Source organism: Hylobates moloch, unplaced genomic scaffold (assembly GCF_009828535.3).
Source record: "Hylobates moloch isolate HMO894 unplaced genomic scaffold, HMol_V3 SCAFFOLD_2, whole genome shotgun sequence".
In the NCBI taxonomy this organism is placed as follows: domain Eukaryota; kingdom Metazoa; phylum Chordata; class Mammalia; order Primates; family Hylobatidae; genus Hylobates; species Hylobates moloch.
The window spans coordinates 88,746,557-88,767,891 of NW_026652277.1; the positions used below are offsets into that span (position 1 = coordinate 88,746,557).

A 21,335-nucleotide genomic window follows, 5' to 3' on the forward strand; every position below is an offset into this window, starting at 1 on the left:
CCAAGATCCCACCACTGTACTCCAGCCTGGGCAACAGAGTGGGACTCTGTCTCAAAAAAAAAAAAGAAAAAAAAAGAAAATACCTAACAAACAAGTGGAACAAAACTCCCTCAAACATTGCATTTCAGCCAAAGAGGTGAATGAAGAGTGGGAATCTCATACACCTTCCACTTTTCTATCTTTTTCTCGTAGGCATATGTTCAAACATTGCATTTTGGCCAAAGAAGTGAATCAGGAGTGGGAATCTCACATACATGTTTCACTTTTCTATCTCTTTCTCGTAGGCATATGTTTTCATGTTCTTTCCTCATGAAGTAAGGATCACATTGCTCTCAGTGGCTCACACCCTTGAGAGAGTCTGTGTGAGAAGTTGGCAATGTTAAAATGTGGAAGTACCAATATAAAATGTTTCTCATGCATCTTTAGCTGATGTTGCTGTTGGTTGTTTGCAGTTCCAAATCCAGAGTTTTGACATTGTCTGCAGTCCAGTGTGGACCAGTAGAGACAGATGCTGTGATATTCCTTCTAGGGTAAGTAAAACAGAATTGAATTCTGCCATGGCTTTAACAGTCCCCCAGGGATAAACCCTTGTGCCTGGGAGAGGAAGTAGCACTCCACAGTTGCATCTTCAGGATGGAGCTAAAAGACACGCAATGTGTGGGTGCTCACCAGCTACTACAGAAAAGCCAGTGCCTGTGTGATCCCTCCCTCACAAGCTGGTAATGCACAGAGTATATCTGGAAATTCTCCCTAACAGAAAAGTCCTGCTGAGTTAATGTGTTTGATAAGCCCACTTACTGTAAAGCCCTCTTGTTGCTTGTAAAATATCAGCATTTTACAAAACAAGCCAGCACCTTTCTGCATGACTAAGGTTTTTTAGATGGTAGAAATAACCATAGTATCCTTTCTGAGATGATGATTTTTCTTTAATAGTATCTATGTAGGTGGTAATAGTTACAAAGTTGAATGTTGGTGATGGATTTGAAGCTTTTGGCCAGCAAAGACCCACATACATCCACAGGAAGAGTGTGCATTATTTATTCAGCAAATATTTATTGAGCACCTATTATAAGCTAGGCACCAATCTGTGTACTTGTGTTAAGCCAGTAAAAAGTGAGTATTCCAGTGAAAGGCACTGGGAGAGAAAGAATTAATAAGGACGTATATACTATATTATTGAGTGAAGTCCTAGGATGCATAACAAATCAGGGCAAAGGGACAGACAGTGATGGTAGGTAGTAGCAGCCCTCAGTGATAAGGGGAGATTAAGCAGAGACCTGAACGAGGTGAGGGACAAAACAATGTGGATAATGGAGAAAGAGTAGAGAATTTTGGATTTTTTTCCAAATGGGAATTGATATTTGAGATACACAACAAGGCTCTAACACTGGATTAGAGGAAATTGGATTAAATTACCAGAGATCTCAGTGGTCTTGTAAACATTTCTTTGTCGGTGAGGTTTCCTAACGTAATGCATAAAATAAAGACATAAAGGAGCACAGCAAGTTTCAACATAAGACTATTCGTAATGATAATTAAAATTATTTCTTTAAGTTGGGCAACAGACTTCCTTGTGTATGTAAGCGGGGGTGGGGATGGGAAGTCATTTTTTTCCCCTAAATTTAAAGGTAAATATTCTTTTCAAAATTTCAGAGAGATGAGGCAAAATGCCCTGCTTTTCCAAATTCTTGCACATGTACACAGGACAGCGTTGGACCTCCAGGACCTCCAGGCCCTGCAGTAAGGAAATTGAAATAGTTCCTCTGGTTTTTCCTTTGAAATCTTTAGAGTGATTATCTATTTGCCAGTATGGAGTCAATAAAATGCTTCAATTCATCCAGGTTTTCTAGGATAGAGCAAGCTAAATCGCAGACCATCTTTTTAGTATATTTGGCCATCTGAAATGGAGTAAATCAGGAAGAATATTTGATTCTGGCATTTGACATATTTCTTCAGCCATGCAAGAATGATAATATCGGCTAGTCTTCAGGAGCTTTTTTCTTAAAGATATGAACCTGGGTTTCCATCTGTAATTACATGACTGAAAATTCCTTACATCTCCCGAAAGCTTCTTATATGTTTGGTATAAAGCCATAGTTGAGAGGCTGACCCAAGAACAACTTGTTGAGAACCTAGAACATATGCACCTTATGTGGCAGACATATCATGAGAATAACATAGAGAGAGGGTAATTTACACATGTGATATCATAAACTCTGGGTTTGGAATAACTTGAGTGAGAACACTATGAGCATCTAGATTTATCCATTGGTTGGGAGGGAAGGCCAAGAAAGTGCAAGGCAAATCATTGAAGACTGCAGTGATAGAGCTCATTGATCAATGTGAAACCCCTTGATTTAGTCAATGCAGTATCTGATCTGGGCCAGTTTTGAGGATAGCTCTAATCTCCCTTGGCTTCTTTTAAGAAAATATGTAATTAACATAGGAACAGCTCAGGGATTCACAGAACATGAAAATTTACTATTCTTGGGTCATAGCAAATAATGTAGACCGATTTTAGGTTAATTACAAGCCAGCTCCTCATATATAGAATCAAAATGTCACTGGGATTACCATTCTTTTTTTCTAGTAACAGTGATTTATATTTATAATCATGAAATTATATCCTGGATGTGACTTAGATGTTTTTGAGATGTTGGGATTTTTTCCCCTGTAGTTGTGAGGTAACATGCTTGGATGTCACTGTGATATTTATGTCCTCTTTGCTCAGTTGTTTCTGAATTCCTGTTAAGTACATGTTCTAATATTCTGAGCGATTTAAGATACTTTTCTTTTTGCCCATCATTTTCCCCGAGGAATGTAATTCACATAAATCCAAAGCTCATTTTTCTCTTTATTGTATACAAGTAGTATAATGTTTGCTTTTCCCAATAAACCTTAAATTTTCAAATGAAAATTTGAAATTTGAAATATAATTAAAAAAAGACACTCAGAATGTACAAAGTTTTGAAATTCTCTTGCCTCACGTATTTGTATGACATGAAATATTTGCTTCAATATTTTGCAAGCAGCTGTAGAATAATAATTGTCTGGAAATTGCACTTTTTCTTGAAGCACTTTTTGTATATCAACTTCTTCCTATGTTCACACTACTATATGCTCTATGTATTTTAGGGAGGGCCTGGTGTCAAAGGTCCCAGAGGTGAAAGAGGCATCAGTGGGGCAATTGTAAGTATATTTTAGAGTGCATTTAAATTTTTATCTATATGTTGAAATCTGGTTGTTCAAATTTTCACAAAGGGGGTATGTGATCTTGAGCAAGTCAGCTCAGGTTTCGTGTGCCTCAGGTAATGTAATTACCTCTGTCTTATCTCTGGATGTCATAATGATGGATTAGACTAGCCAGAGAAAGAAATGCACAGGATGCGTGTCATAGCTGTAACAATTACACATGGGGAAGCTGCAGAAGATCTTTAAGGCCTTGCCCAGAATATGGGGAAGCAGAGGGGGTACCCACACCCCACAGGGAGCAGAAACTGCTAGAGAGCTGGAGCCCATTGGGAGCACTTCTGCTGCTTTTTTTGCCAGTCTCAGAAAAAAATGCTGAGTGGCTGCGTATGTGCTCACAAGGGGTCACCTGCTCCTTCTGCCAGCTCCACACTGGTTTTCTGTAAGACAACTCAAGCTTCTCAGGGGAATATTTTATGAAGATAATGTGTAGTTTTTGGTCATAATATAATTAATGATAAAATAACCCCATTAGGAAAGGGCAAGATTAGGATGCTAACCCAGGCCTGATGCCAAGGTTGTGCCTTTTCCATCTAGACAGATTGCAAAAGAGCTCCAGCACAGGGCACTTCATCCATGGGCATCTTTTCTTTCCTTGCTGGATTTATATATCCTTTAGTCCCAGAAATAAGCTGAAGTCTAAGAGAAATGAGGACTAGCTTAAATCAAATCCAGTGAAACGTAAGCATTTAATCTCATGTAAATCTATGAAAATTAATATATGAATGTATTATATGCAATGTATTTTATTAAAAAAATCTATTTCTAATAGGACTTTTATGGAAATGTAAGTGCTCTTGTAAATTTATTGTACTTTTCAATAGTAAAGGGAAGAAAGGAATTACATTAATAAATATATTCATAGATGTAGATTTCTAAAATGTTTACAAAGATTATATGATTGATGTCTTAGAGTTATGATGGCAAGTGTCTGACTAAATGTCAGCACTGAAAAGGTATTACATTACTTTGTGGTTGTCTCTCTCTTGTGTATTTTAGGGGCCCCCTGGTCCTCGTGGAGACATAGGTCCTCCAGGGCCCCAGGGTCCTCCAGGCCCTCAGGGACCCAATGGACTCTCTATTCCGGGAGAGCAAGTAAGCACAAAGCCTTTCTGTATTAAATGAGAATGGCAGATAAACATTTAGTTACATGAATCTTTTCTACATTTTGCCAAATCAAGTGTTTTCTCAGATAATTCAATGAGGTTAGTCACCGAGATAGCAGTCTCTATGATGACTGTTATTTTAGATATGTAAATAGACTATGTAATAATATAAAACTGTATAGAAAAAATTACTGCTACTTATTTGACTTTATTAAACATTTTCTTATAAGTAAAGTAGATATCCCCTATGTTAAACTATATTCTTTTAAGGTAGGTATAATATCCCATAATTATATAAAATTACCCCATAACATTATAAGTAGAAGTTAAAACACAGCATTTGTAGTTTAAAAAGTGAGCATTAATTCAAAAAAGGTTTATTCATCTCCTTTCAAAAATACCCTTCTGTGCTCTTTCTGAACGCTTACACTGGATTTATGAACTGGTGAAGATTTCATAAGTGACTCATGTCTTCCTTTTTTGCTTAATCTCCGTGAAACGCCTGAGAACTGTTTTCCCATTGCTCACTCTAGGGTCGCCAAGGGATGAAAGGTGATGCTGGAGAGCCAGGACTTCCAGGCCGAACAGTGAGTTGGTCTCTAAGTTGCCTTTTCTTCCCTCTGTCATGTGCTATTTGAAAATTTCCTTTTGTAGTACCTCCAAAGGTGAACCCAGGTTAAGTAGCAGAGCAGAAGCCTGGATACGTGCATCACCTCATTTCCATTTCATACCCTGGTCTTAGCCTTCAAGTTGGTGCTATTCAATTCAGGTATCTGCTCGTTGACTGAGCATCTACTGTATGCTTGGCCATGTGCTTGGCTCTGTTCTCCTGTTTCTATTCAGAGCCTCTGGAATTTAAAAAATAAACATTTGGAAAAGAACAAGGATTCTCTCCCACACAGGAAGTATATTATAATGTTTCACTTGTTTGTTTCCTTCTGTGCAGGGAACCCCAGGATTACCTGGCCCACCAGGACCAATGGGACCTCCAGGAGACAGAGTAAGTTTTCTTGAGCAGGCTATAATGAATGATGTTGGAAATGATGTCACATGGTTGCCTATTCATTAAGAACCCTTCAAAATCCAGTTTGCAAGGCTGGTAATGTATCTTGTGGAAAGCTGCAAAGCTGCAAAGCTAATGTCAGTGGACCATCCAACATCAGATCAATCTCAAGGTCTTTGAAATAAAATGGTGGGACTCTAGGGAAGTATTTGAAATTTTAATTTTCAGAAAATTTCTTACCGTATCATATTCATAAAAAGAAGTCCAGAAACGGAATTTTAGCTGATTAAAAAGAGATTCAAGAATCTCAGCAAATTGTTTTAAATCTTAAAATTAAAATCTTAGTTGTGAGGCAGCTTTTCTGTAACCACGAGGGTAGCCTTGACTCCCATAGCACTTTCTACAAACTCAAGATATCCTGTCTACACCTTTAGAACTCAAATACCACTTCTAGGCCTTGATGGTGGGGTGGACAGCTGGTATTTAGTAGGGAATTTGCCTATTGGTAGCAGCTTTCAGGTTTGGTCTTGACTTAGCATGAAAGCAGTACAGGAAACCCAGTCTTCTCTAGGATAAGTTAATGAGAAGCATGGTGAACATGACCTCTATGTTCTGTTCATCAATAATGTGAAATATTTGGTTCCATAGGAGACCACAAATGCTTTAATAAAAAGAACCCAGAAATTTTAAGAGTTTCTCAAAACAGAGGAACTAATGATTTTTCAGCATCTTATGGTTCCAATAATAGTCTGAGAGTAGTTTGTATTTTGATTAATCAATCAAGTTAAAATATATGACTAGCAGCAGGATCTGAGGAAGCCAGTACTATAACACTATAACAGCTGCCACTAAACATAAATCTATCAACCTTAACACCTCCAGGACACCACTGGGCAGAGAGGTAGGTCATTCAGAGGGAGCAAAGATTTGCCCTAAGATAATACAAAATGGTAGATGATACGCCAGTGAACTTTATTTGTTCCCGTGCCTCCTTTTGAGTTTGGGGGAGACATAATAGAGAGGTCAAACAGAAAACTGTATTTTCTGGGATATGGGATGTGGAGGTAGTTCTGACATATACATCTTCTGACTCTTTTGAGATTGGCACTTTAGGTTTTTTTTTTTGAATTCTTATTTTACAATAAAGGACAACAGTGAGAGTACAAGGGTGACAAGTCAATCTTCTTTATTAGAACATAAACCCCAGAATATTGCAGTTGAGAAGTGGCAATGGGCTAACTTGCTTGCTGCTGCTACGACTGAAACCTTGTTTCCATCACATCCACCCCAATGTGGGCTTCATGCAGACACATGGCGGGTTCCCTAGCACACTTCCCAGCAGGACTATCTTTCTGGACTTGTGCTCAGACAGCCATCACCATCAGGCAGCCTAACTGCATCCCTGAAAAGTAAGGGGACTGGAAAGGACGGTGCTCTTCCATTCTCAAATTCTAATCTGTGTCCAGCTTTGTGGTGAGGCCACCCTGGAATGAGGGCAAGAGAACTTTTCAGGAAACTGTTCTCCCTTTTCCTTCACAGCCTGTGTACCTACCTACTGCTTAGTAAACTACCACTAATGCAAAAAGGATGGTGCATAGCTGGTGGGGTATCAACAATTTTAGAACATTAGAGAGACTTTGAGTATGGGAATCTCAGCTGAAACAAAACAAAACAAAACTTGAACTCAGTAGTGGAAGTGAAGAGAAGGAAGCACGAGAGATCAAGGCCAGGAGTTGTGGTGAGGAATGAAGACTTGTTAGCAGGATCAAGTAGGGAGAAACAAGATACAGAGATTGTCTTCAGCACAGATGATTTTTGAAATGAGGCACAGTGCTGGGGGCTATTAGAAAGTAAAAAAAGAACCACATATACAGGTATCTGTACATGTGTATCTATGAAAATGGCCATCAGTCTTCTCAGCCACCCTCACTTGGGTAGAAGTGGAAATAACTGCTGTGGCTTGCAGCAAAAAATGAAGAATAAAATAAAATTGTGGCACGAAGTTCTGCAGATGTCATAGTGGGTAGCCTTTTTGAGTACTTCGTAATAAATCTTCTTCACTCCAATTTACGAATATATTTCCTCTAAAAGGAAATGGTTGATCAGAAAGTTCTTAGACTGACTAAAGGAGGATTAATTATTTAGAAATATGATACTTACCATAAAAAATGAAAAAAAAAACATCCTATATAGTAGTTGGAGAAACTTGGGTGGAAGAAATTTTATTCAAATTGTCCAAGCAATATTATAGGGAATTTTTTTCTTAAGTGGCCCTTAGAAGTGATATTGGTGTTACATCAGATAGGCTTAGGATCTGTGTTTTGTTAATCAGGCCTAGATCTTCCAGAAAACAGTCTGAAATCATATCCCTAAAAGTTTCTGAAAAAAGTTTTTTTTTGGGGTAAGTGGAATATTTCCAACAAATGTAAAAAGAATAATTTAAACTTCTATTGTAAAGTCAATGTACTAATAAAAAGTGTGGATAGTTAATTCAGGAAGAGATCCAAATGGTCAACTTTTGTGAAAATCCAGGAATATGGATGAAATGATTACTTTCATTCTCTGCAGAAAATGAGACAAAAATCTCTGACAGAGGAATGCAACAACTCTAAAAAATGACCTGACTCAGAAATCTTCGGCTGGATTTCACAGATCTGCTGTTGAGAGTGAATGCTAACTGGGTAGCAGGATGACTCATTCCAGGCAGAGGTCATTTGGCACTGTACAGAGAGAGAGAGAGAAAATAACATATAAACGCGGGTGCACGAGCCAGAGATCAAGCCTGTGGGGAGATGTGCTCTGTTCCTGCCTGGTGAACTGACGCTGAAGCAGTTCTGGCCTTTGTGTGTATTGAAGAGAGACAGAGCGCTACAAAAATTAACTGCTTATTATCAGGATTGGGGATTTCCTCTCTTTTGAGTGGAGGGCAGTTAAGACAGCTTTGCCTCTGTTTTTTTTGAAATAGGGTCCCACTCTGTCACCCAGGCTGGAGTGCAGTGGTGCGATCACGGCTCACTGCAGCCCTGACCTCTCGGGCTCAAGTGAGCCTTCCACCTCAGCCTCCCAAGTAGCTGGGACCACAGGTGTGTGCCACCATGCTTGGCTATTTTTTTCTTTCACATTTTTTAGTGACAGGGTCTCCTTATATTGCCCAGGCTGGTCTTGAACTCCTGGGCTTAAGCAATCCTCCTGCCTTGGCCTCCCAAAGTGCTGGGATTGCAGGCATGAGCCATTGCACCCAGCCCAGCTTTGCGTCTTTTGGGAGAGGAAGAAAGAAATGCACCAGGAGTGGAGACATAAGTAGTCCTGTTCTAACTGTCTGACAGTTGCTCAGGAAATGAGGAAGGGAGCCTTCTAATTAGGTGGTCAGGATTTTCCATATAGACTTCTGTATGTCTGTATGTATGGCAGGGTATGAAGACTTGAGAGCATGTGTGAAAATAATTTCATTATTTATGTTTAACGTATATTCTTAGGTAAGGGGGAATTTAAATGTTTAGTAAACTTTCATGTTAAGTATTTACTACACAGCTTAATATTTGCATATTTGGTAAAGGAATGTTTTCTAAAATTTGATGATTCCATCTTAAGGAAATTTTAGGCTTTAGAACATGATGTATTGACCGGTACATATTATAAATATTCTATTAAACATATGGCTAAAATATCTGGAAGCTGTGGTAAAAGCAATAGGGAGAAATTCTTATTGTTTTGTTGGGGCTAAAGGGTGCTGATATGATGGAAGAGAATGAAGGTGTGGAGAATGCACCAAAGGGAAAAATGAATTTCTAAGCTGAGAGTCCAATTCCCAGCAGACAAAAGAAGACTCTGCCACCATAGTATCCTCTTTTATGATACCACTTGCTTTCCTCAGTAACTTTCCTTTCCTCTCACCTGCATCCTTCCTGGGCCAGCCTGTGGACATTGACTTTTCCATAGAATGGGTAAATTTTCCTTTAGACTTCTTTATGCTATTACAAAAACAAAAAATATCTTCATGAAGGGAATCTGCCTTCCTGGGAGAAGATTAGTTTGGCTCTTAAAATTGTTTTATCTATAACTATACAAGTGAATGAGCATAGAAATTGATTATTCAGTAAAAGGCATAAGTTAAACTGAAAAGATTTTTTTATTTTTTTGCTGTTTGTCTTCTTATTGAAAGCTTACCTCCCAAACAGCGTGTTGGGCTGTAAATCCTTCTCTTCAGCCTTCGGCTTTAGCAACCTGTTTAGCATCTTTTCTTTTCACTTGCTCATGACCTCCCTAACTGCAATCACTTTCATTTTTACAATAGGGCTTCACTGGAAAAGACGGTGCAATGGGACCCAGGGGCCCACCAGGGCCGCCGGTAAGAACTAAACGTGTCTCATCTTTGTGCCCTTCACTCCCACCCTCTCACCTCATTTTGCTAGTAACCTGCCTTTGAAGCACATTCATCTGTGCTGTGGAGTATATCATTGAGGGACCTGTGTTTTTATTTACCTACATCAAAATGTGCTAGAGAAAACAGATGTGTTAAAATACGGAATCTTTCTGTTTAATCAAGTTACATTTGAGAAAAAGAAAAAGAAATCTCTAACTAACTGGCTACCAGCTGGTTAGTGCCTCAGTTTCTTCATCCCTACATTAAGTGGTTGGGTTTTATAACCTCGGTGGTTCAGTTATTTCCTGTTACGGAATTTTAAGAATCTGTGCCTATAACATTTAAATTTCAATAACTTTATTATTGAACAGCCATCAGTTGTTCTGAGGAAGTCAGTTTTATCTACAACTAAAAGGGTCTTCAACTTAAGATATTGGGAAAAATACTGAAACTAATGATTTTGAAACTGGCATCTGTATACTTGCATCCAGGTGAGATCCCAGTAAAATTGTTTGAGGTGATGGATAGCCTCCACGTCTGTGTGGCAGGATATGAAGACTAAAGAGCATATGTTAAAATAGTTTTATTATTTATGTTTAAAATATAGATCTTTAGGTAATGGGGGACTTAAGTGCACAGCAAACTTTCATGTTAAGTATTTACTATAGAGATTAACATTTGCATAATTGATGGAGTAAAGGATTGCTTGACAAAATCTGAACATTCCATTTTAAGAAAATTTTAGGCTTTAGAACATGACATATTGGCCAGTACATATTATAAACATTCTATTAAGTATAGGGTCAAAATGTCTGGAAGCTGTGGTAAAAGCAACAGGGAGAAAATCTTACGATTTTGGTGGGGTTAAGGGTGCTGACATGATGGAAGGGAATGAAAGTGTGGAGAATGCTCCAAAGGGAAAAATGAATTTCTAAGCTGCGAGTGCAATTCCCAGCAGACAAGGGAAGACTCTGCCACCATGGTGCCCAACTTAGCACAAAACTGGCCACCTTCTCAATTCTTCTCCAGCCTAAATTTTCAACCTCTGTGTTTTGAAGGATTGTCTGGTCTTGTAGTAGGAAACTTAAAAAAAAAAAGGAAATTGCTTCCTGCAAATCCACTTTGTAACCAATTTACTAGGATCATAGTCTTAAATTGTGAAACTGATTGTATACATATGCATGTATTTTTCAACTGGTCTCAAAATATATTTTAAAACTATACAGTCCATAAGGATTGCACTGTAGTTGTCAAGAGTTTTTTATTTCATGTTATCTTAAAATTTGGTTTTATTTTTCCTGAATGTGTAATTATGAGTTGTTTCATTTAAATGCGTTTAAAACAGGCTGTATTCATTTACTTTAGATGGGATTTTCCCTTTGTCATAACAGTCCCCTTCCCTCTCCGTGTGTTGTAGGGAAGCCCAGGCTCCCCGGGAGTCACAGGACCAAGCGGGAAGCCAGGAAAACCTGGAGATCATGGCAGACCAGTAAGCGGACAGCTTGCATGTCTACTGACAGTCGTTTCACTGTGGAGATAAATAATGAGAACTGCAAGGCTTTGTTATATTTAAGTTATCTCTGCTGTAATGTGTTTGAAGCATTTGCTGAAACCATGCTAAACTCATGGATTTGACCGGGTACCAGTTCTAAATTTTTCTCTCTGGGTTGTTATAATATTCTGGGATGAAAATTGTGGTTACTGGGTATCTTTAAAAGGAGAACGGGATCATGAGCCAAGACACATATTTCTGCGCTGTATAAACACTCAGAGCTGGGTCAGCAAAATGATTCTTTTTACTTAGGAGTGGTATGCTGCTTAAGATGGAAAAATACATGATGATGGTGCACGGCACCTCCATCCCTAGCTTGCTAATGTTAACCCTTTTGTGGCATTATCCAGCTTTCCATTTGTTCTTTTGTATCTAGTCGAGGAGGCTAGAACATCAGAACCAGAATTAAAATTATTTATTAACTTTATCATTTTACTTTTTTAATACTATCCTGCCCCAATTTATACCCCATTTAACTTTCTCTTATGCAGATATTTTGGTTAAAATAATAGTTGAGATAGTAGTACACATATTTAGTATTTCCAAATTAGTATCTCCAAAACTGAATTTGAAGTTTCTAAAATATACACAAATATTTGTAATGACTGTTGGGCTTCATATTTTTTATAAGCTTATCCTTTTTTTGTATTTATGAAGTGTGAATTTATTTAAGCAATTTTTTTGTCCAAATAGCATCCCGAAATATAAAAATTTATCTTAAAGACAATTAAGTCCAACTATTAGCAGTGACAAAAATTTATCAGGGCTCTTCTCTGGACAGAATTTCTCCTTTTTAAAGTATTGTTGAAATTATACAAACCCAAGTTAAAAGAAAGTAATTTCAGACAGACTTAGGATTGGACATTTATGTGATATGGCTTGCCTTGTATGAGTCATAAAATTAAGCAAGCAACATAAAGATAGAAGGACTCCTGATATATTAGGTTAAAAAGAATGACAAAAACCGCAATTACGTTTGCACCAACCTAAATACTTTAAAAACTGTGTGTACCCTAGCATGTGACTTTATTACTCTCTTTTCCTCGATGGATCATGGTAGAAACTTTGCAAGTGCAATTATAAGTATATGAAACTTTTCTACCCATTCAGCATTTCATTTTGTTTTACTATGACCTCAATGGTGTCTTATGTAAGAATATTACTCATATAATTGATGGCTGTAGCTAGAAGCCTAAAAGAAATGTCTACAGCTATTACTTGAAATATGATCTCTAAATATCAGCAATAAAGATGATTTCTACGAATCATGAACAATAGGACAATCAAAAAAATCAGAACAATCTCAAAATAGCAGTAAAAGTAAAAAATCCTGCATTTGCAAAATGCTCCAAATACAATATTAGTGTTTCCACAAAAATCTAATACTTTTGGCAAATAAATAGACAACTCCAGTTTTTCTTGTGATAATTATAATTTGGTATACATTTATTTAGACCCCAGCACTTCCCCTTTTCTCCTTCATTTTCCTTGTCCTTCAAAAGTAGCAAATTTCCTGTCTTTTTCTTCCCTATTTTATCTTACCTTCCTCTAATTAATGAAACCAAACATAGCATATAGGTATATATAGGTCTTAGCAGAGAGCTTGGCTTAATCATTCTTAGCTTATGTCATTAGCTATTATAATCAGTTGATACCTTCTTGCTAACTTATAATACTTGATATTCTATAGGAGATGTTTCCATGAGATGTTCATAGAATACTTCATTAATAAACACATATTTGTTTAGTGCCTACAATATGCTAGCCAGTGTTCTAGGGTCAGGTGACATGACAGCAAACAAGACAAAATTCTTGCCTTCATAGACATTCTGGGGGGTATATAGACAAAACCATGTAAATATAGGTTCCCGTGATAATGAGTGTTCTGAAGAAGCAAGAAACAGTAAGGGGTTAGAGAATGATTGTGCTGGTGGGAAGGCAGCTATTTTGGATACAGTCATCTAGGAACCTCTCTGACGAGGTGACATTGGGATGAAGTGAGGGAGAAAGCTATTTGATCTATGGAAAGAGGGTTCCAGGCAGAGGAAACAGCATAAATGAAAGCCTTGGCTGAGGAATGAGTCTGACATGTAAAAGGAACATCCAACAGGTCTGGGTACCAAAGTGAAGGGAGTTAAATGGAGAGGGATAAAATATGAGGTCAGATAGCTAGGCATAGATGATCATATGGACCATGTAGCCCATGATAAGGAATTATTATTTTCCTCTAAATCTGATGGGAATGAGATGGGAGGCTCTTGGAGCCAAAGGAGTGACATGATCTAATTTTTCTTTAAAAAATATCATTCTGGTTTTTGTGTGGAGAATAGACTATAATGTAGCAAAATGGGGAGAAGGGAGAGCAGTTAGGAGGGTACTGGAGTAGTTTCAGGCAAGAGCCTTGGTTTAGACCGCAGTGGTTTCCATGGGGATGGTGAGAAGTGGTTTGGTATGGGACATCACCTGATTTGTCAATGATTTAGATGTTCCTTCGGTGATAGCAATTGGCAGCCTGGAAATATATAACTGAAAGACAAAAACTTGTTGCACTCTAAGGAAAACTTTTCCAATATCTCTTATGGTGAGAGGCTTATGACAGTGTAGGGACAAATATTCTATGCTTGTATTTAGACGTAGGATCAGATTGAGTTGTTTAATAAGAGAAAAACCCAGTTTCTTTTTTTACTGTAGAATTTTTTTATTATTATACTTTTAAGTTCTGGGGTACATGTGCAGAATGTGCAGGTTTGTTACATAGGTATACACGTGCCATGGTGGTTTGCTGCACCCATCAACCCATCACCTACATTAGGTATGTCTCCTAATGTTATCCCTCCCCTAGCCCCTGACCCCCCGACAGGCCTGTGTGATGTCTCCCTCCCTGTGTCCATTTGTTCTCATTGTTCAACTCCCACTTATGAGTGAGAACATGCAGTGTTTGGTTTTCTGTTCTTGTGATAGTTTGCTGAGAATGATAGTTTCCAGCTTCAACCCAGTTTCTTTTATCTCAAATGTACAAAGAATCACTGGATGAAGTTAAGGGACATATATTGAGCTAAGAAGCTGACAACAGCCTGCTGGTTCTTAGTGAGACTGAATGGAGACTAATCTCCTGGATGTTCCACAATAACCAGCTGAGATAACCAACCATAATGATATAAAACAAAGTATGGCGGTACAAGGACAATCTTCATATGTATTTTAGTTCCATATGTATCATGAATTGCATTGTAAAAAGTGTGCATGGTCCATAACTTTTACAGTTGTGACCACAAAATTCACATCTGTGCACTGTTTTGGAGGACATGTGCTTCAGAGAGAGAGTGAGAGAGAGAGAGAGAGAGATTAGATTCCTTTTTATAGAAAAGCAGAATGTAACATGAATATAAATGTGATGTGTCATTTTGCTAACGCCTTAGAAAACAGAACTTGTTCTATTTCATCGTTATGTCTATTCATGCATCATTTTAGAGTATGTTTGTCAGTTTCTAATGTATGTAATTCATATTTTTCAGGGTCCATCTGGGTTGAAAGGAGAAAAAGGTGATAGGGTATGTATTTTTTAAAAATCTTACGTTTATTTTGTGTGTTAAACATTGAAGTCTAAAACTATAGAACTAATATGTTAATCATTCTCATTAATTCAACAAGGGAGACATTGCTTCCCAGAACATGATGCGAGCAGTTGCAAGACAAGTCTGTGAACAATTGATAAGTGGTAAAATTTCTTTTCTTTTTACTGTATGTATTGTTTTAAAATTAATTGCAGGAAAATGCAGAGTTTGAGTCATACGTTTCTAAGAGATTTCTCTTTCATTTAGATAAGCTCTTGTTCTTTACATTGTCAGTTTTGCATCTGATTAAAGTTAATGATATTTTAAAGATTGTCACTAAGATAAAATAATAACCCAAGGTAAAATAATAGCAGCAAACTTAAGTACTAAGACATTACATATTTTAAGTTATGATCTTTAAGTCATTTTATGACCTTAAGGAAGGGGGCCCACCAAGATGAATTTGATCAGTGAAAGCTGATTTTGGTAGGAAACTCTCTCTTGCCTCTCTGGTTTTCACAGGCTCTTCTTATTCCATAAGGCCTGTTAAGTAATGAAGCTCGGTACCTGCAGACTGGTGTGGGCCTTAAACCCATAACTCGCTCTTTGAGAAGTCTTAATCAATGTTTTCCAAAGTGTGGTACTGAGGAACACCTGCCTTAGAATCACTTATGTTGCTTGTTAGAAGTGAGAGTTCCTGCACCATGCCCTAAGCTTAGTGAATCATTGTCTTTGGAGATAAGGCCCAGACATACAGATTTTTCAAGGCGCCCCACAGGCAATTCCAGTTTGCACTGAAACCTGATTGTCATTGCCTTAGATATACAAAAAATTGTGGAATTATCTAATTATAAAAAAGGTTTTCTTTTGAGTGATGTCACCTGGTAAATCTCAAGACTTTATTTCAGAGCCATATTAAACTTTAACAACTCTTTTATATTTGTAGTAATGTTTGTGGCTTATGGGTCAGCATTTTGTGGAAACAGTTATTTATCAGGGACCATTTTGTCCTGGATGATTAGACTGTCTTAATTTTATTTTTAGGATTCTAATTAGATTGTTTCCCAGAGGGGGTGCAGAATGGAGATGGATTTCACTAGACACTGAGAGAAAACAGTTTCGCTCTCTCATCCCTCCTTTATTGCATTTCTTACTAACAAGCCTTATTTCTGCTTGTAGGTCAGATGAACAGATTCAATCAGATGCTGAATCAGATTCCAAATGATTACCAGTCCAATCGCAACCAGCCAGGCCCGCCGGGTCCACCGGGACCTCCTGGCAGTGCAGGAGCCAGGGGAGAACCTGGACCCGGGGGGCGGCCAGGCTTCCCGGGCACACCAGGGATGCAGGGACCCCCTGGGGAACGAGGTAGGCATTTCTGGCTTCTGTGTTGAGATAAAGGAAGGAATTTGCAAATGTAGGAGTTGGGACAGGTTGAAGGCATCTGGAACGTGACCTAGGCAAACTGCTTTCACTAGTCTTATTTGGACAGCCCCAGAAGAGCTGTTAGGCAACTCATAGGCCATAGAGATCCATGTCTTAGAAAAATGGCATGTTTTTATCAGATCTCAGTAAAGATAATGCTATTTTCTGACTTTTGTCGTTGTTAATGGGAGAAACTGTATCTTGGGAAACTAAATCAGTCACCCAAAATCAGCTACCCAAGATCAGCTACCCAAATCTTATTACTCTCTGTGACCACGGCAAGAGTCGAGCAGCAACTGAATGTTCTTAGGCAGCCCTAGAGTTTTAGATCCAACTTATTTTGGTTCCTTTATTCAGGGTCTGGCACTTGTCTTATATGTTTGTTTGACTCTAATTTCATGGTATAGATAAGTGCAGTTGAAGGAAAAGGAGAAAAACAGGACTATTTGATTCCAGATATTTCAGGATTTTGGGTGTCCACTTTTGTCAAAGGAGTACTTAACACTATAGAGAAAATTTTTCTATAATTTCTATAATTCTACTGGTTTGGCTGCTGTACTAATAGGGCTACTAAAGATAAAATACCTTTAATATGTTTTTCAATGAGATATTATAATGATTTCTTCAGGATTACTGTTCCTAATTACTGTTTAAAAATATATTAGACATGTTTGTTTGCTTCAAATAATTTTTTCCGTGCCTTGTAGCCAAATTTTTTCTTGGCCATAAATCTAGAATTACACAAATGTCTAGAAAGAACTTGGCTTAGAGAGTGAACTTCTGTGAAAAATTAGGTCTGCTTTCACTAAGGAAATGAATTACTTGAATCAAATATTATCAGTTAAGATGAAAATTACATGTTTCCAGATAATTTTTCCCCTGTGCTTTCTCTTTTTCTCCTTCCTTAGGTTTGCCAGGAGAGAAAGGTGAAAGGGGTACTGGATCTCCAGGACCTCGGGGGCTGCCTGGCCCCCCAGGTAGGTTTGCTATTATATTAAACAGGCAAACAGTATAAATACTGAGAGGGCACACCATCCTGAAGAGATTCACAACTTCACCCTGTTATTCTTTTTTTTTTTTGAGATGGAGTCTCGCTCTGTCGCCCAGGCTGGAGTGCAGTGGCGCGATCCTGGCTCACTGCAAGCTCCACCTCCTGGGTTCACGCCATTCTTCTGCCTCAGCCTCCCAAGTAGCTGGGACTACAGGCGCCCGCCACTACGCCCGGCTAATTTTTTTTTTTTATTTTTAGTAGAGATGGGGTTTCACCGTGTTAGCCAGGATGGTATCGATCTCCTGACCTCATGATCCACCCACCTCGGCCTCCCAAAGTGCTGGGATTACAGAAGTGAGCCACCGCTCCCAGCCAACTTCATCCTGTTATTATAGCTTCAAGCATTCTTATTAACATGGCATATGTTTTAGCAAGAAGTTCAACCTCCATAACTTCATTTTCATGTTCCCTTTGTTAAAAAAATGAAAAGTTTCTATTAGGCATTAACTATAATATTAATATATGATGAAATGAATTTTAGTGACACAAAGGGTTGCTATTTCCCCTTTCTCTTTCCTTCCTTCCTTCCTTCCCTTTTCCTTCCTTCCTTCCCTTTTCCTTCCTTCCTTCCTCCCCTTTTCCTTCCTTCCTTCCCTTTTCCTTCCTTCCTTCCTATTTGTTTTTTTTGGCCTCATAGCCTTTAAAGATGGTTATATTTCCTGTTTTTTCCAGTAGTCTTCAATATGGGGCTATTAGACTGAGAAAACATAGCCTCACTAAAAGGGCCTGAGATATTGGTAAATTTCATTCACTGTTCTGCTAAAGCATTTTTATATTTTGGAAAGGACTACTAGATGTCTGTCTGATACATTTTGTTTACTAGGTTGTAAATGATTTCTATTTTCATTATAAGGCACATGATACCCTTGCAACCAAGGACAGTCCTATGGCTAAATCTTTCCATTTATGTTAAATATAACTATTGATCCAGAAACAATATTGCTTTGCATAGTCTGGAGGTGTGGAGCAGACGCTGCCCTCTTTTGATGGCAGCTCAATGTGGCTGCTTAACAGAGCTGTTTCCTTCAGGTGCTCTTTTCTCTGTGAGAGTGGGAGCAAACCAAAGAACTCACTGATATCTCTGGTTTGGCTGAATTTTTGCTAAATCAGGTTTTCTGGAATGAAATACTTCTGGCATTAACTCTGATGAGTCACTGGTAAGAAAGTTCCATCACACCTTGGTTCATATTGGGTATTTCTTAAGGAAACATTTTCTTACCATACAATAGTAAATTGTCTAATTTTGAGATAGTGGAGGTGCCACTTAAAATATTGGTGGCTACCTCAGGAGTTGTATTTGACAAGAGGGGAAATATATTTGTTTTAACTCCACACTAGGTCCACAAGGAGAATCCAGAACAGGTCCACCAGGGTCCACAGGTTCAAGAGGTCCCCCTGGCCCCCCTGGCCGTCCTGGAAACTCAGGTATCCGAGGACCCCCAGGTCCTCCTGGATACTGTGATTCGTCTCAGTGCGCCAGCATCCCGTACAACGGGCAAGGCTATCCAGGTACGTTGTTGCCATTGTAGGAACCCCAATTCACCTGAAGTACAGAACTTTATGGAAATGAAGTTCCTTAGGATTGAAGGAAGGTTGATTTGAAGATGTCTTGACGATAACAACTCTTTCAGTTCTGATTATATAATAGTAGTGTTTGCTACCATAGCACACATTACTTCACTGTTAGGATTGAATTCTTTTCTTTTTTTCCCCATGTTTCTGCATTTACCAAACCACATCAGAAACCTCCCCTTACTTCTCTTGGGACTTCAAAGCATGCTAGTAATTGACTTTTTTTTCTTTTCCCAAAGATTGGGAACAGGGATTTGTTAAATACAACTGTAAAATGCCAAGAATATGTATTTAAAAATTGTTTTGGGAATCTAATTTATAGGCAAACTATGTAATAATATGGTGTAGACAACTGAACATAGTTAACTGTCCCATACTAGCCATGGAATTAATATTTATAAAATCTGGGACTTAATAATTGTTTTTAAAGGATTTTTTAATGAAATTCTAGTGTTTGACAATTGTAGAGGGCAGAAGTCTCCTATACTTGATTTTGTGGGATGTGAGGACTGGGGAGATAGGCCGATCTGGAAATAAGATAGTCATGCTGTGGTCAATGGCGACCATTTCATTAGTGCACCCTCAAGCATCTTGCAAATTTTAAAAATGATACTGCTGTTTGATATGATTTGCTACTTTCAAATAGTGCATGAGTAGTTGAATATCTAAATATCTATATATCTATATATTTATATGCATAATTACATATGATCAAAAGTAATAACAAATCTTAATGTATATTTTCATGCAACCCATTCACAAAATTGCAATTTAATTCTTTATAAATTTAAATTACCACCTCCTTATGGGATGTGAGAATAACTAAAAATATATGGATATATATATATATATATACTTTAACCATTACATACGTAGATGGATGTGTATTTATATTTTTTACTTAGTCATTCAACTTTTAAAAACTATCATCTTTGACCTGTTTCAGGTTCCGGCTAACACATTTTCTAAGTCGCCAGTGCTGCTTACAGTTTGAATACATGAAAATCCTGTTTCTGAGATGTTTGCGCACGTGCTTATTAGGAAATGAGTCTGTATGGAAATCTCACCACAGATAATGGTTAACGAACCGGGTTGACATCACAAAGGAGGGTGGAGACTCTTTACTAACTTGAATGAGACAAAAGCAGTGGTGTCAGTTTATAAGCCTGATGCATTTCAGTAATAATGTAGAAAAACATTATTTTAAAAAAGTTCCAACACACAGCCATGAGGAGCCTCAGTTGTGAAAGAGGTGCATAATAAAACTACTAACCAGAGGAGACTATGCCATTTTAAGAAAAACAATTAACCTGGTTAAAGAGAAATGTCTTATGTAAATAATAAACTAATTGTGGCTTGTAAATGATTTGTATGTGATCCTGTCGACTAAAATCACTTAACAATTCTACAATAAGCTTCTGCATCAAAGCCTGCCGCTTGCTCTATGCCAGAATAACACCAAATGGAATCTCCTCATCTCTTGCTTGTTAGCGATGTGTCTGATTCAGGGCATCTGTCTTTTTGTTACTTTTTTGTCCGTGTCCTCTCATTTGGGTTTTGTAACTGCAATTTTCAAACCAAAGTTTAAAATCACCTTTTCTTCCTGTTTTGCTGTAGTCACTGGTGTTCCTCACCCACCAGCTGTAACTCAGTTTGTTACAGCCACAGAAGATGTCATGTACTGTATATTACCTGAGGATAGTTGCTTTTCACTCCCCGAGTTCAGTTTCTAGGAGCCAATAAAACTTCCCCTCACCTCCTCATCTTTCCAAGTTGTTCTTTGAATTGAGGAGTTTGAAGGCATAAACAGTTACTTGGGGATTTGCGAAAATCCTACTTAGTTACTGCGTTTACAATTCTTTGGCCCAGTCTCTGACCCTTCCCAGGTATTTGTGCAATGATTGTATTTACTGCTGGATTTTTGAAGGTTTTTTTTTTTTTTTTTTAAGAAAGTGCCATTTCATTATTTGATTATCACCAAATTATCTGGAAGTAATTGGAACATTGTAACTTATCTATTTATAGTTATGAGATTAAGACTGGAGTGCCATCACCGCGGGTGATCATTTAGCCTTTGCTGTGTGTGTATGTGTGTGTGTGTGTGTGTGTGTGTGTGTGTGTGTGTGCCTTCCAAATCATGCCATAACTGTAATGTTGAATCGGACAGAGCCTTATGTGCCCGAGGGCGGGGCCTACCTGCCTGAGCGCGAGCCCTTCATCGTGCCGGTGGAGCCCGAGCGGACAGCGGAATACGAGGACTACGGCGCAGACGAGCCTGCAGAGGAGCCTCCTGAGCCCCACCGGCGCTGGCGGCGCGCCCTGCCCCACGGACCCGGGCAGTGAACCAGAGATCACGCGCCGCGCCGCGAGGCCTGGGGGAGGTGTTGAAGTTCTCATTTACAGGTCAGATAGAGCAGTGTACGTCTTTTCTGAGGTGTTTCTTCCAGCGTTGCTCATCCA

At 38.4% G+C, this 21,335-nt stretch overlaps 1 protein-coding gene across 1 annotated transcript in view; it reads left to right on the top strand.

Moving 5' to 3' along the window:
* Window positions 1–20,979, top strand: part of COL12A1 (collagen type XII alpha 1 chain) — a 149,467-nt gene extending 128,488 nt beyond the window's left edge. Inside the window, exons 53-66 of the mRNA XM_058435132.1 lie at window positions 453–530; window positions 1,654–1,740; window positions 3,136–3,189; window positions 4,249–4,344; window positions 4,889–4,942; window positions 5,302–5,355; window positions 9,653–9,706; window positions 11,139–11,210; window positions 14,789–14,824; window positions 14,925–14,991; window positions 16,007–16,195; window positions 17,161–17,229; window positions 18,642–18,812; window positions 19,822–20,979. Of these exons, the coding sequence (XP_058291115.1) occupies window positions 453–530; window positions 1,654–1,740; window positions 3,136–3,189; window positions 4,249–4,344; window positions 4,889–4,942; window positions 5,302–5,355; window positions 9,653–9,706; window positions 11,139–11,210; window positions 14,789–14,824; window positions 14,925–14,991; window positions 16,007–16,195; window positions 17,161–17,229; window positions 18,642–18,812; window positions 19,822–19,832 (1,092 nt within the window). The 3' untranslated portion in view covers window positions 19,833–20,979. The remainder of the gene's footprint in view (window positions 1–452; window positions 531–1,653; window positions 1,741–3,135; window positions 3,190–4,248; window positions 4,345–4,888; window positions 4,943–5,301; window positions 5,356–9,652; window positions 9,707–11,138; window positions 11,211–14,788; window positions 14,825–14,924; window positions 14,992–16,006; window positions 16,196–17,160; window positions 17,230–18,641; window positions 18,813–19,821) is intronic.
* Window positions 20,980–21,335: the final 356 nt, after the last annotated feature.